Source organism: Ylistrum balloti, unplaced genomic scaffold, assembly GCF_031769215.1.
Source record: "Ylistrum balloti isolate Yb309-2 unplaced genomic scaffold, AGI_CSIRO_Ybal_v1 Utg369856, whole genome shotgun sequence".
In the NCBI taxonomy this organism is placed as follows: Eukaryota; Metazoa; Mollusca; class Bivalvia; order Pectinida; family Pectinidae; genus Ylistrum; species Ylistrum balloti.
In genome coordinates, this window is record NW_026782006.1 from 815,922 (window position 1) to 830,606 (window position 14,685).

A 14,685-nucleotide genomic window follows, 5' to 3' on the forward strand; every position below is an offset into this window, starting at 1 on the left:
TTTTGTTTCGACATACACTTCGTCATTTTCCTATTTTTGCGATTCATTGAAGAAAACGAGAAAAAATATTGTCTGTATTGCGGTAGAATAAGTCTAGGAGAGATGTTTAAAGAATGTTTACACTTAAGTTCTGCTAATATGTATAAATTAATTGAAAGGACACCATATCAATCAACATAAGAAATATTTTTATTGTCAAAAGAAAAACACCTGTCCAGGTCAAAATTAATGGTTGTAGCATCCTTGAAGATCAACCCGCATACAAGGCCTGTGGGAGCGATTCCAGTTGGTAGGCACAAACCGGACATACCGTGCGTCGACAGGCTGGGCCAACGACGAAGTATACACACTGCCAGAATCACTGTATCCTGGGTAGATCTGTAAATTAATAATTAATTTGTCTTCTTGCTTGGGAGAGTATTATTAAGATTTTTATTTTGTTGCGAACACTTGCTTTATGAATAACACTAAAGTAATACTTACGACTGATGCAGATGTACTGTTGCAAACGTATATATTGTATATCGGAAGTGATGTGGCTTGACTACTGATGTTGGTATCTTATTTGACGAATATCTTCCTAAGAAGTAAAGCCGTTGGTGCATTATGAATTCCACACCTTTTTCATTTTACAATATGGCGTTGTATGTGTTCGATACTAGTAGAATACCTGGTAGTTTCATTGTCATTCACCCTGATGTTTACATTACTTCATTGGATTGACAAAGAAGACTGTTCTGGTACACGTGGTCTTATTCTCCTTGTACAGTTTGCATTCGTGTAAATCTTTCGTTTATTGCACCAACTGACTCGGTAAAAACATTTAAAATTTCATTCTTTGACCTCGCTTCGTTGATTTTGAATCATCATATTCTTTATCAACACACGCACCCTCACACACACGCACACATATGTATAAATAAATATATATATGAAAGCCCACATACTGGGAAAACTGCCATATGCCTTGCTAACTTGTGTTAAACCCCTTCTGAAACTGAGTCTGTCCTCCACCATATACACTTTATTTGGTATATGGCACAGAGCAGTTACTTTATTAAGAAATGGTATTAGCATCATGACTTATTAACGTGATATGTACATTTTTCTGAAGCAACAGTCATACTGCAGCAGTTGTTTTGATTACCTAGGACTTGGTGAGAATATTTACTAGAAAGGTGATCTTCAAAATGATGCTGGTGATGCATTACTTATAGATTTACCTTTGGACTGACGCCGGAAGTGGTGTAGTTGGTGAAAGAATTGCCATCTACGCTAAATTGTAAATAGAACGCTGTTGTGTAATAGTAGCTGGAACAACCTTGCATTTGCACGCCATTAATCTGTGTCACGTTTCCTGGTGGATCAGAATAGTTCACTTGTGAGTCTAATCGTTCCTTTAGATACGTTTCTAAGCTCAAGTTCCGTTTGGATAGGCAAGTAATAATGACCAATATTCAAAATATGATATAGGTAAAGTTAAGTGTTTATTACGGAAGGTTAAGGTCATCATGCCCTGACTTCTAATCTGCGGTAAAGGTGAAGGCCGCATTAATTTTATATAATTTTAAATATTCACTATATACCATTTTTACCAGCCTCATCCTGTAATGATCATGACTTACCTAGGTCGACCTGAAGCCATGACTCACTGTCCATTCCATACCATCCCGCTCCGTTCAACCGCCCATTGTATGCCAGGTAAGTACTGTAGGATTTGTATGCCGACATGTGCGCGTCAGGTACGACTTTTTGACGACTGTCCACTCCCAGACTGTTACTTCTGCAGTCTTAAAAGTAAAATATTGTTTTTGTTTACGCAATAAGCGTTAAGATACGTTAGTATTTGGGAAAATGAACCTTATTGTATCCTCAATACTTACAAAGATATTTGTTATTGCCGATGATACATAGAATATTTAACACGAATAATGAATCCTCAAGAAAACACTGCAAGAATCATTTCAGGTTAAAATGTTACGACATTATTTCCTACTTAATTGTATTTTCTTTAAGGACAAATACAACATGTTACAAGATATTAGACAAAACCTACCCACGTTGCATGTTTTCCCTCCGTATGGGTGTATACAGGTGCACTGAATGTCGCTTATAACATCCTGACATATCCCTTCGTGTCTGCATGTTGTTCTCGTACATGAATTGCTACCTACATATTAACATTTTAGTGAAACATTGCTGTTTTAACTTACAACTGCTTAGTTCACTGACATAAGTATTACATGTGGATGTAAATGGTTTGCAGCAAGTATTCACGTCTTCTGCATTAACAGTAAAACTATTTAACGTAAATTGGAAGGATTAACCAAGATACTATGACGTATTCAGGGACGTTAATTACTTAAAGCTTGTATCAATTTCATTTAGTTAAATTAATTTCGATACCCTACAAATGTAATGAAAACTTTATACTTGTACATTTTAATGTTTTGATACATAAGCATGTTGCCTTAAATAAGGGTTCAATCAAGCTATTGGTATAAGGAAAGGAATTTTAATTTGGAAACGTTAAAATGTTACTGCTGTTGAAGTTGTTTCGTTTTCACCGAATGACTGACAAAAATAAACAGATAAGGATGCTAAATATTGAAGATATTAGATATAAGGAAAATTATTGCAACGTTTGATACACAATGAGAAAAAGAAGGTTGTGTAGTATGTTACTCACCTCTAACTTTCATCTGCAGTACTTTGTCGGCGTATTTGCCTTGGTAATCAGTAGCCCGGATCGTGAAGGTGTACGTTGTGTCAGCATCAGGAGCAAGACCCTTTACCAGACCTAATGTGGAATCAAGTGCTACACCTGGGGGTAGAGCGCCTGCTACAACCGAATACGTTACCTGACCTCCTTCTGGGTCCTAAACACATCAAGTATATCAAAACAATGAACATTAACATGAAATGTTAATAAGAAGTGAGACTAAAAATACAAGCATTCGTCATGAAGGTACTTCATATAAAGTGTTATCGTGTACAGGTATATGGCATGTCAACATTAATTAAACTCTAATTTTAATTAAATAAGGGCGAAATACGAACAAAAGATTTACACGGAAACCATTGAAGAAGTAAGAGGTGAAGATATCACAAGATGTATTATCGTACATGTAAATGTTCGGTTTGGAAAGTCAGTCAACTTGCTTATAGAAATAAGAGGGTCATTACTCTAGTATACTAATTTTTAAGTACTTAAAGTAGCTATTAATTGATATTAGTATAATTATCATATCCTACACTTCACATTCGTTACTGATCATTTGTTTAATGACGGTAACACATTCTAATCACTATAACCAGGTAAGTAACATACGTCTCTGTTTAAACGTCTCGGATGACGATTTTAACTACAACGAAACTCTCCAACTTTAAACACTGTGTCATAAATACAGGATCTTGAACGACTTTCTATTCCATATGTTATTCATGAAATGCAGTTAACTTCTTTTTTAATTTAGCAAGCCAATGGCAAGCTTACAGGAAACAACATAACAAAATCATTGCGACAAGTGTCATAAATCGCATATCAAATAGAAACAAGTTTAAGATGCTTTTCATCACGAGATATATTATTTAAGTAAACTTGAAATCATTTCAGTTCTATATCTGTTGTCTTTACAGTTCAAATCCAACATGAGATGATGTGACAGGACTTCATTATATATATCTGACGTCACAATAGACTTTACAAACGGTTTATATTCAGTGAATATACCCAGGAAATATTTTTGTGTATAATGCGTGTGTCACAGCCTATTGTGCCGTCAGGTCTAGATAAAGCAACGACATCACAAATATATAAAATTGGATTGTGACGTAACAATAATGACCTTAAATAGTAGAAATGCCTTTTTACTATACTTGCATGAATAATCAACCATAAAAAATATCTTTAAGATGTGTTTTTACTTGATAATTATGTAGTTTATGAAGCAGGTCTTCATTTCTGAAAAATTTAGCTCGCCAAAGTTTCGCTTAAATTAAAAATTCTTATGCTGGTTTCATAAATGAGATATCAAATGGAAAGTTGTATATAAGCCTATAAATACAACATGGCTAAATTCACTGAATAACAAGGCAATCATGATAATTTTCAGATCGGAATTGTAAGTCCTAGTTCGATCTCAGTTTTACAAAATTATGTTGGACACGAAAGTTTGCCTGGAAAGTCTCCACAAGTACAAGGTGGTATAAAGTGTCACAGACAAAAACAAATATAGGTAAAATAATGAAAAGGTTGGCAATGAATTACTAGAGCTTCCAACTGGACGAAAACTTTCTCTCCTCCATGGAAATCCCCGATATGTCCAAAAGGTGAATGTTCTGACCATACCGGTGGCTCACTCAGGATGATCTGCAACATCCACGAATTATGATATTATTAAATAAGATTTGTTTTACTGGGAAATGGCAAATCCTGTCTAAAATTATTCTCTTTTGTTTAACAGATATTTACGCTGACCTCTACAAAGCAAGTCATATTTACATCACTGATAAAATCTCATCATATAGAAGAGGTTTTCGGTTTTCATATTTGGTATCCTGTTTTCAATAGTAGTAATAGTAGCTCTATTATTCCCGTATTGAAAGATTTCATGAGTTGAGAAACTCATCATACATCAAAACGAATTGATAATTTTTTTTATCGTAAACTTTTTACAATTAAGATAATTCCTATCTTGATTGCCTAAATTGATAAAAACGTCCTTACCTCGAACAGATAAAGCAAATCTTCTCCCTCAAAGTAAACTTTTCCGGTATTGTTGACGCCGGGCAAGATTTCAATGTCGCCATTGTAACCAGACTTTAGTAGAACATAAAAAACGATGGGAGTGGCGAGAAAGATGATGGTAAAATAGTCATACAAACACTAGAGTTTATACGGTAAAACAATGCAGTCAGAACTGTATGTAATGTTTAATGTATAGGTAATGTAATAATGTAGTCATAGTCACCAGAAAATAAGACTACAATATTACATATCGAGAGATGTAACTTAATAATGTCAACTTATGTAGGAACAAACATTGGACACGGGGTTTTGGGGAGATGTAACTTAATAATGTCAACTTATGTAGGAACAAACATTGGACATGGAGTTTATGGAGACTTAAAATAATAAATGTCGACTTATGTAGGAACAAACATTGGACATGGAGTTTATGGAGACTTAAAATAATAAATGTCGACTTATGCAGGAACAAACATTGGACATGGAGTTTATGGAGACTTAAAATAATAAAAATGTCGACTTATGTAGGAACAAACATTGGACATGGAGTTTATGGGGACTTGAAAATAATAAATGTCGACTTATGTAGGAACAAGCATTGGACATGGAGTTTATGGAGACTTGAAAATAATAAATGTCGACTTATGTGGGAACAAACATCGAACGCGAGGTTTTGGGGAGATGTAACTTCAAAATGTCGACTTATACAGTGACAAACATTGAATAAGGGGTTTTGGGGGATATGTAACTTTTAAAAAAAGTCGGGGATGAGACATAATGTATAATACAGAGCAGGGTTACAGCATCCAATATGTTTAGGGAGGGGGTTACTGTCACTTTCTCAGTTCCCATCCAAAGAATTTGATTATTCTACTCTTACAAGATCTTATTCTTCCAGCATGTATTGTGTGTATATTAATCAATTTTATGAAAATATTTGTTATTTTATGGCTATTTTTAGTTTTCTATTCTTTTTTCAAATACTTTTATCACATGTGTTGCTATCATATTAATTAGCATAATAATTTCTGCATGACATCATTCCACATATATTGGCCCACTTACACCCTTACTTACCGACATAGTAAAGTTTCCATTATCTTTAGCGTGGACAGTGACACTCGGATAATTCACTTGTAAAGGACTGTAAAACAAGTTCATTTCTTTAATAATATATTATCATATTGTGATGTGAATGCTGTTTCTTTAAGTATTACACCAAAATAGAATGTTACGATTAAAATACAACACAATATACAGTTTTATAAAACATGTCTCGTATATGAACTAAATTTAGCTTTCATTGTTTTCAAATATGTAAGGTATGATTTGATATATTAATTAATTAATGATCAAATTAAAAGCAAAATACATCTAGATACATTTTTACTAGTCATCCCAAATACGGTACTGTTTATTTGTTAACTTCATGTATCATTCTTTAACCAGATAAGTTTAAGGTCGTAATATTTTTTATGATAAAAAACTTACATACTCTTCAGAAGCAGCTAAAACAGCAAGGGACTTCAGAAGAACCACCAGCGACAAAGTCTTGAACAGGTTGTACACGATCGCCATCTTGAATTATAGTCACATTCAGCGTCGTTTTCCCCTGGAGACCCAAGATACCGTTATCTCTAAGTAGCTGTATATATACCGTCTCAGTACATAAAGAATTAAAGATCCACGTCCAGATTTTCCTTTCAAAATAGATTTAATTAGGAAATGTAAACAGTATGAATATCCTTAACTAATTATTTTTATCATACATAATTTTATCTATTGACAAATGGAAGTTAAATAGATAGAGGAGTTAACGAGAATCTACAAAGGCGATAAGTTTGCTTTTTAGAAACTACCGAATTTGCTATTTCAAACAACATATGACACGTGGTTTCGGATGAAAGATTTATGGAAAAATCGTTTTTCAGTATTTGCACTTTTTTGATGGGATTATTTTTACTCGTATAAGGAAGATGATATAACAATACAAATTATAAGAAGTAAAAAATGTACTTTATGTGTACTTTTTATGCTAATATGGTGCTCAAAGGTATACGTGTTGATGGTGTGGCCTTTTTATCTAAGGTTACAAATAAGCCTGTGTCATCATGCATGTTTCTGTTGCAGCATTATTGCACCAAATTTGCATGTTTTGGGTTGGTCCTGGGCAAGCTGACCCAATTCCAACCGAAGACCAGAAACAGGGGCATTTATACATTAAAGGATTTAATTTAAATCTATCTTTCTAGTGATTATCAGTACTGTTTGCCACATAATTCCTCTTTACACACAAAAAAACACGCACCTGTGGAATTCGACTTGAACAAATCTGAACATCCATGAAGGCGTCAAATAAATGTATTAATTCCAGTATCTCTAAAATGTGAAAGTCACCTTCACTGCACCCGTTATAGACAAAATTAATGTTTTGTTAAGTAAACATTTAATGCGATAAAAATAAACAAACGTTGCTTAACTGAACAAAAATCATCAGTTGAGCTTAAAGATAGAATTGCAAAATAAGAAGAAAACAAAATGGAAGAAAGAAAGAAAAACAAAAATATATAAATGATGCAACAAAATTATGATGCTGAGGCACTTAAGATTATTGTGTTATTTTGTTTTACATGTATTTTAAAGTGTAAAAAAAATCTATGTACTTTTATATTGATGTCCATTTTCGGCGATCACTTTGTATTTAGTAGCAACAGAAGTCACGTGATATATCAAGCCATGTATGTCAGCTAAACATTTCAGTAGATTGTACAAGGAAACTTATCGCTAGGTCCCAACACCACTCAACATCTCGAAACAAAATGGCGGCTATCAAAACAACGTGCCTCGTGCTGTGTTTCATTCCTTACACTATAGCAAGGTAATGTATATTGTTTTATTTTATTTATCGTTCAGAACATCTGGTTTACCTATATTGTCGTGCAACAAGTCAGGTGAATAAAAAAAGAAAGAAGAAAAAATACAACATAATGTCATTTTAGAGCGACTTAGTTGTTAAAGTTGATAAGAACCAATGAACAAACATGTATAACGTCGTCTTCGTTTCGAAGTAGCATACGATCGGCTAATTGTACTCAAAACCAAAGGCAATTCTCTAAACGGAACATCATTTGGAAGATATTTACTTTTAGTACTGAAAAGAATGAGTATAGTTTTCATGTACAGTTGTAAATGTACCATCTAAATCAAGTTTATCACTGTTTTCTAAATATTGCTGTAAAATAGATATTAGTAACTTACGATAATGTTTCGACAGGTATATCCATTGCTGATCTAGACTGTACATAAATAGATGTTGAATGTCACTTGTGGATTTGTTTTCTCTGTGTTCAGAACATATTGCAATATGATACTTTGCTTTGTTTAAAAGTTTTTTTGAGATACAATACCCGAATGTGTTGGTGACAGCCGAGACGGGTGGTAACCTGACTGTTGAGGTAGGTGTATAGACACAGGCGAAATATAACCTTATCATATATACTTATAATACAGCTGTTTTAAAATGACAATATGCAAGTGTCTCCATAGGAGTGATTTCTCTCGTTAATTCAAAATATATTTATCAGACTACATGCATCAGCATTTGGGTTTTTACCATTTCGAAAGTTCATACGATATCTATGCAATTTAATGATTATCATATGATATCTATGTAGTTTAATCATTCTAAAGAATGTTTTCACAACACGCAAATATATGAAGTGGTGAAACAGTTAAGCAGATGACTCCGTTATTTTAAGTCCATCAAACCATTATCGTTATAAGATATCATTATACAGGCAGGACCACAAGGTGGGAATATCATAATGAAACCCACTGGTAATGGAACAGTCTATATTGGTAAGACCGACATGCTGAAACTCTTTGAGGTAATTGTCTATATCATTTGAGTATACTTTATCATATCATGTATGTAGAAAATTTAAGATAAAGATAAATGCTTCAAAATAAATTCGTAAAAACAACGAAACAATTTTTAAGATTAAATGTTCAATTTCACTGATTGTTACACCATGCTGAACATAAAGCCTTGTAGAGGATCTTGTGACAATCTTTACATCATAACAATTAGGTGTATATAAAAGGTAGGTTATCACCTTTCATTTTATAATTGGTAAATTATCATCTTTTCAGTTTATAATTGGTAGGTTATCACCTTTCAGTTTATAATTGGTAGGTTATCATCTTTTCATTTTATAATTGGTAGGTTATCATCTTTTCAGTTTATAATTGGTATGTTATCACCTTTCATTTTATAATTGGTATGTTATCACCTTTCATTTTATAATTGGTAGGTTATCATCTTTTCAGTTTATAATTGGTAGGTTATCATCTTTTCAGTTTATAATTGGTAGGTTATCACATTTCAGTTAATAATTGGTAGGTTATCACTTTTTCATTTAATAATTGGTAGGTAATAACCTTTTCAGTTTATAATTGATAAGTTATCATCTTTCTGTATATAACAGACAGGTTATCACCTTTTTAGTTTATAATTGGTAGGTTATCATCTTTTCAGTTTATAATTGGTAGATTATCATCTTTCCCTATATAACAGACAGGTTATTGCCTTTCAGATCGTCAACAGCATGCCTCCAGTGTGGGAACTGAATGCTGTTCATGGTTCTCTGGGCACGTTTCTGGGAGGAGCTTCTATTTCACTGAATGTTGAAGCTGTGGTATGTTTGTCCTTCCCAAGATCGCCACTTCAGGAATAATTCATTGTTATGTTCTGTCTCTTTTTTCCGGTTTTATGTTCGACTTTGGTACAAAGTGTCACTGGTTTGGAACGGAAACATATACACACCTAACATTCTTTCTGACGGAGCCTATGTACAAAATTAATCACGATTGATTTAATCATGGTTAAAGTCAGTCTCGATATCATATCTGGATTCAAATAGAACAAATCAGTTATACAATCCAGTGTCGTTCCCTGTAGTATTTAATAATGAATTCTTATCAAAATGAATAATGTACATGCGATGTCTATGGAACACTACCCCTTTTAATGAATTGCTCATCTTAATTAATGATAATCTCCATATTACGGGTCGAGAACGCAAACGCCATCGGAATAGAAATCATAATTGAATTTTAAAACTTTTTTTTCTATTAAATCAGTATTTTTCAAGGAAAATTTATCAAGAGTTTAAGAGATGGGCTTAACATATTTTATTGTAGGATCCTGAAGGAGGTTCATTAAAATATGAGAAGGTCTCTGGTGCTTTGCCTCCTGGTGTTCATCTCAACAAAAACACTGGACAGATATCCGGTACAGCCCCGGATGTAGACGCTACCTATCAATTCGGTATCCGGGTAACAGACAAGCACGGAAAATATGCCGACAAAATTTTCTCTATAGACACTAGAGGTCTGTTTCTTGATTAAAACAAAAACAATTAAAATCAGAATGATTTATTGTACAACCACGTCTAACAGATCGTTTTTGTGTTATTTCTTACTTGTTAGGAAACATAGGCCTTTTGGTTGAAAATCGTTATTTTCTCTGTTATAATAGGTTTAAGATTTGTTTCTAGTGTAACATAATGTCTTTATTGATATTATTTCCATGTGATGTAATATTACTCAATGGATTCTATTTAAAAATATCCTTATCTATAACCTGATTTAATTTCACCTTTAACTTGTTGTTTGATAAATATATCTACACGTTCGTAATAGCTTGTGGTTTCTTTCAGATAACAACCAGTGCTTGAGTAACCCGTGTACTCATGGAGGAACATGTGTGGATGATATTGACCATTTCATTTGTACTTGTCAGCAACACTATGGCGGGAAGACATGTGCTACCAGTAAGTCTACAGCGTACCGTCTGTAAACTTGTTACAACCCACACTTCATGCTTGCTCGGAATTTAAGACTAGACGCACTGAGAAATTCAATTAAATTCAAATGATTTAACGATTGTTCCATATCACAACTCATTAATTCAAACAAAATACAATGGTGTGTAATTTTACTATCACTTGAGAAATTAAAGTCTGTTGTTCAAATATCGGAGTATGTATACGTGTAAATATAAGTCTTGTTTGGGAAATAAACGTTTGCGTTTTAACACAAAAGCATGAAATAACATTGTATTATCTATGTGTGACAGACTGTGCGAGTCATGCATTAGGTGTGGACCAGAGAAGTAAGACAATACCTGACGCACAGATGTCCGCTCACTACTCATACGGCGACCATCCAGCCTCCGACGGACGTCTAAACGCTCCTCAAGGCTGGATCGGACAGAACACAGCCTCTTGGCTACAGGTTAACTGATTTGTAACTTAGAAGATTGAACAAAGGACACAAAGAACAAGAGAAATATAGCATTAAAGAAACTACGTGCTGATATTTCTTCATTTTAGTACTCATTATTGTCAGTAGTGAATAATTTCAAAAGACCGGCAATCCTCGGAGACGTAGGTGTTTAAAAAGTAATTGGATTATCGCACATTTCATGTTGATTTCAATGTGTATGGTTAAACAATAAATGGTAGTTATGATTCAGGTGGATCTTGGTGATGTCATGGAAGTACACGCAGTCGCTACCCAAGGGTACACATCGACTTACTACACGTCAGAGTACCAACTACTGTACAGTTCCGACGGGAACAGCTTTGTGAACACTAAGAATGGAACGGACAATATGGTAGGCTGATCACACTAAAATATATTGAACATTTCTATGTTGGTATTCTTGCCTGATCAGTGTTAAAGCCTAGCGAGGCAGATAGTTTGTAACACATATATGCATATTGGCAATATGCCAAATATCTATTAAATAGAAAGAATAATATAAATGTTTCTTTCATCTATTTTTATGTTTTAAATTTTATCTCATTGTAGGTGTACAGCGGAAGTTCGAATGTCAACACCGTTACCAAACACGTGTTAACGTCTCCACTTCGGGCTCGCTTCATCAGATTCCAGCCTGTCACATTCAATAGTTATCCGGGCATGCGCGTTGAGGTTTACGGATGCGAGATTAATTCGTAGCCAATGTCGATTCATTCATACAAATGATCTGTTATTTGTTTTAGTTGTAATATCAGAATAAACGGAGTATGTTAAAATGATTGCATCCGCTGCATTTATTATGAATTTATAATAACATTGTATTAATATGAATTTACATTCATGAAAAAAAATACTTTCATTCTCAATACTTAAAGGCCCAGAGTGCTGTTGTTCAAATGAATGATATTAACAAACTGTCAAGTTCAGATGGGTCAAACACGTTAAAATGGAAATTCAAAAGACTTCCTCTCATTAGCTAAAAGACCAAGAGTGTTTATATTGGGCTTGTTGGATTGAACTGCCACCGAATTTCTTAAAATAAATGACCTTGTCCCGCTTTCAAAGTCACAGGGCTCAAATGTGTTATTTTTGAAAATGACTTCTTTCCCCAACGTCACATGGTGCTCATATTGTTCAATTAGCATACTGGGATCAAGTATTGATTCAACAAGTCATAGGTCCTGTATCATGGTATTTGTGAAGTAGCATGTATATGGAATAGATTTCAAGTTTGTAGAAATTGACTTTATGAACCAACAAGTAGTCTTAGTATGCCACAGAACACGTGAACATTTAAAACATGTTGGGTTTTATCATATATAGAAGTCTTTACAATAAGATGAAAAAGTAAGTGTTGCTGAATGATGTAGTTGTCCACCTTTCTATGTGCTGATATTCACTGTGTGAGAATTTCTCGCTGGCATACAGGACAAGGACTTCTACATATCCCTTTTAATGCTAGCTAATCGTGCTTCAATATTACAGTCTTTCCGGTAATCTTTCATAATAAAGAAGTGTGGAATCCATGCAATATTTTATTGCCTTATTGGTTACTTTCTCTACCCAACCTTTATCTGAGATCCTTATTTTAGTTTTTCAGTCCAGGTCACTAAGCCATAAGTTGATTGCACAGAATATTTATTTTGAAAAGCTCCGAAAGACTACTGATGATCAATAAGGTTCTCTCGCCAAGATCTTTTTACTTACTGGGATTAACCAAAATTTTGTGCTTTTTCAGGAGTGTCCTTGTAATTCTTATTATTGCTTATATTTTGTCCTAGATTGGTTGGCTTTGAGTTTCCGGGATGATTATTATGTTGACGTGTATTTTGTTTCTTTAAAAATATTTGTTTTTTTTTTCAAACTGTGAATTCCGAGCTTCATAAACATCTCAAACGCCAGTATAATGTTTTCTTTATCTTGGCCTTAACGTATTCTTTTATGCTGACTTGTATTGTTTTGTACGAGAATTAATTGATCCATGATTTCTTGCCATTAAACAAAAGATGTGAGGGATGTTGATCAATGACGAATACATGAAAGGTTTGTATCTTTTACGATCTCATTTAAAATCGTTCCTTGTTTTATATAATTTTCTAGGTGTCAGATGCTCATCATCTTATTGATCTGGCTTTGATTTTGAGTACGTGATATTTCTCCGTTGTATATGATGTCCTCGTTTAAGAAGAACTTGCATTATCCTCCCAGGATACATGGCATTATTAGCACCGCAATTGTGCAAGGTTTACGTTTTTTTACCTCCTTTTCTCAATCACTTTTGCATTACAATTAAACTTTTGCTGACATGTTAAGATTCTGTTACGATTACGTAAGGCTGCTCTCGAAATCTTTTCCAAAGCTCAAACCCCATTTTTTGCACTATTAAATCAGTCTCACAGTGTTAATGTTTACGGGAAAAGTGGAATAATGATATCTTGATTTTATAACAATCGAAAAAGCTTCCTACCAATCTCTTACAAAACTCTGTTCGAAAGATATTTTTTCTGTACAAACAGTTTTTTTTTACATCAATCATAGGTGAACGGTGGTACAAATATATGTTTGTGAATCATACTTAAGTGTCTTTCGTAAAAATAGTCCTAATCATATTCGGAGGACTAAGTCATAAAAGCCGACGGAATCCCTTGTCGACAATATACACGACTGTGTCCCTCACTTGCTTTTGCTTTCATATGGGACTGAATTTATAGGAGAATATATCGAGTAACGGAGACTTCAATTTCACCTATTGATGATGTGTTGTGTTTCAGTTACAAGATATTTATTACTATGTATATTCGCACAAGCACTCAAAATCATCGACATGACAGCCTCTTCTACACAAGCTGTGTACCTTCTTACAGAGAAATCAATTTGTTTTGCATTTCCATATTATTATTTTTTCCATTTCTGGATAGCAACGTGCTTGCATCCCCATCTATTATATTAAGATATTGCTATTTTGATATTCAAGGGCCAAAATTACGATTTTCGTTCAAGATGTCGGCCACTTAAAGACATATTTACAATACAGGGTTTCGAAAGATGCAGGTTGATGAGGTTTATTGACGTCATAATGATCTCGTGAATATTCATTGTGTTTACTTGGGCAATACGAAAATGGACGTGTTTGATGCTCTTTAGTATTCGTGACGATTTCGTTGTTGTTTGCATTGTTCTCGTTCGGGAACGTGACATTACTCACTTGGATTGACCAATACTTATATGGCAGGTGTCGAAGATCAAGTTGGAGATACTTTCCCTTCTGGTCCTATTCTCCTTGTACTTTATCACGAGTCTCCGTGTAAATCTTTCTTTTCTGTTGTCTTGTCGCCATTTTTGTGGGGTTTTTTTTTATCTAATACTCTATATTTATATTTAAATACAAGCCGATATCAAATAGAGCTGAAACCTCATTATACTGACATCATATCTTATTTTCCCTACATCGTTCAATGAAATTAGGCATATCAAAACTTCATCTGTTTATTGCCAAGTGTATTTTTTTATCTGAATTATGTCAGAGGACGCCCACCAAAATAATTACTTCACACGGAAATATATAAACTGATGTGGACTTAAAGTCTCTACTAATGCGTACCCAGCAT

At 33.9% G+C, this 14,685-nt stretch overlaps 2 protein-coding genes across 2 annotated transcripts; one reads left to right on the forward strand and one right to left on the reverse strand.

Moving 5' to 3' along the window:
- Positions 1-225: 225 nt before the first annotated feature.
- Positions 226-6,328, reverse strand: LOC132545759 (uncharacterized). The gene is made up of 9 exons (XM_060209447.1): positions 6,246-6,328; positions 5,828-5,894; positions 4,730-4,822; positions 4,271-4,372; positions 2,690-2,879; positions 2,057-2,170; positions 1,626-1,790; positions 1,224-1,357; positions 226-378 (listed from the first exon to the last, which is right to left on the reverse strand). Exons 1-9 carry the CDS (start codon positions 6,326-6,328, stop codon positions 226-228), a joined length of 1,101 nt encoding a protein of 366 aa, XP_060065430.1.
- Positions 6,329-7,569: 1,241 nt separating this feature from the next.
- LOC132545760 (uncharacterized) lies at positions 7,570-11,776 on the forward strand. The gene is made up of 9 exons (XM_060209449.1): positions 7,570-7,628; positions 8,139-8,205; positions 8,548-8,637; positions 9,346-9,447; positions 9,953-10,142; positions 10,471-10,584; positions 10,890-11,047; positions 11,289-11,429; positions 11,627-11,776. Exons 1-9 carry the CDS (start codon positions 7,570-7,572, stop codon positions 11,774-11,776), a joined length of 1,071 nt encoding a protein of 356 aa, XP_060065432.1.
- Positions 11,777-14,685: the final 2,909 nt, after the last annotated feature.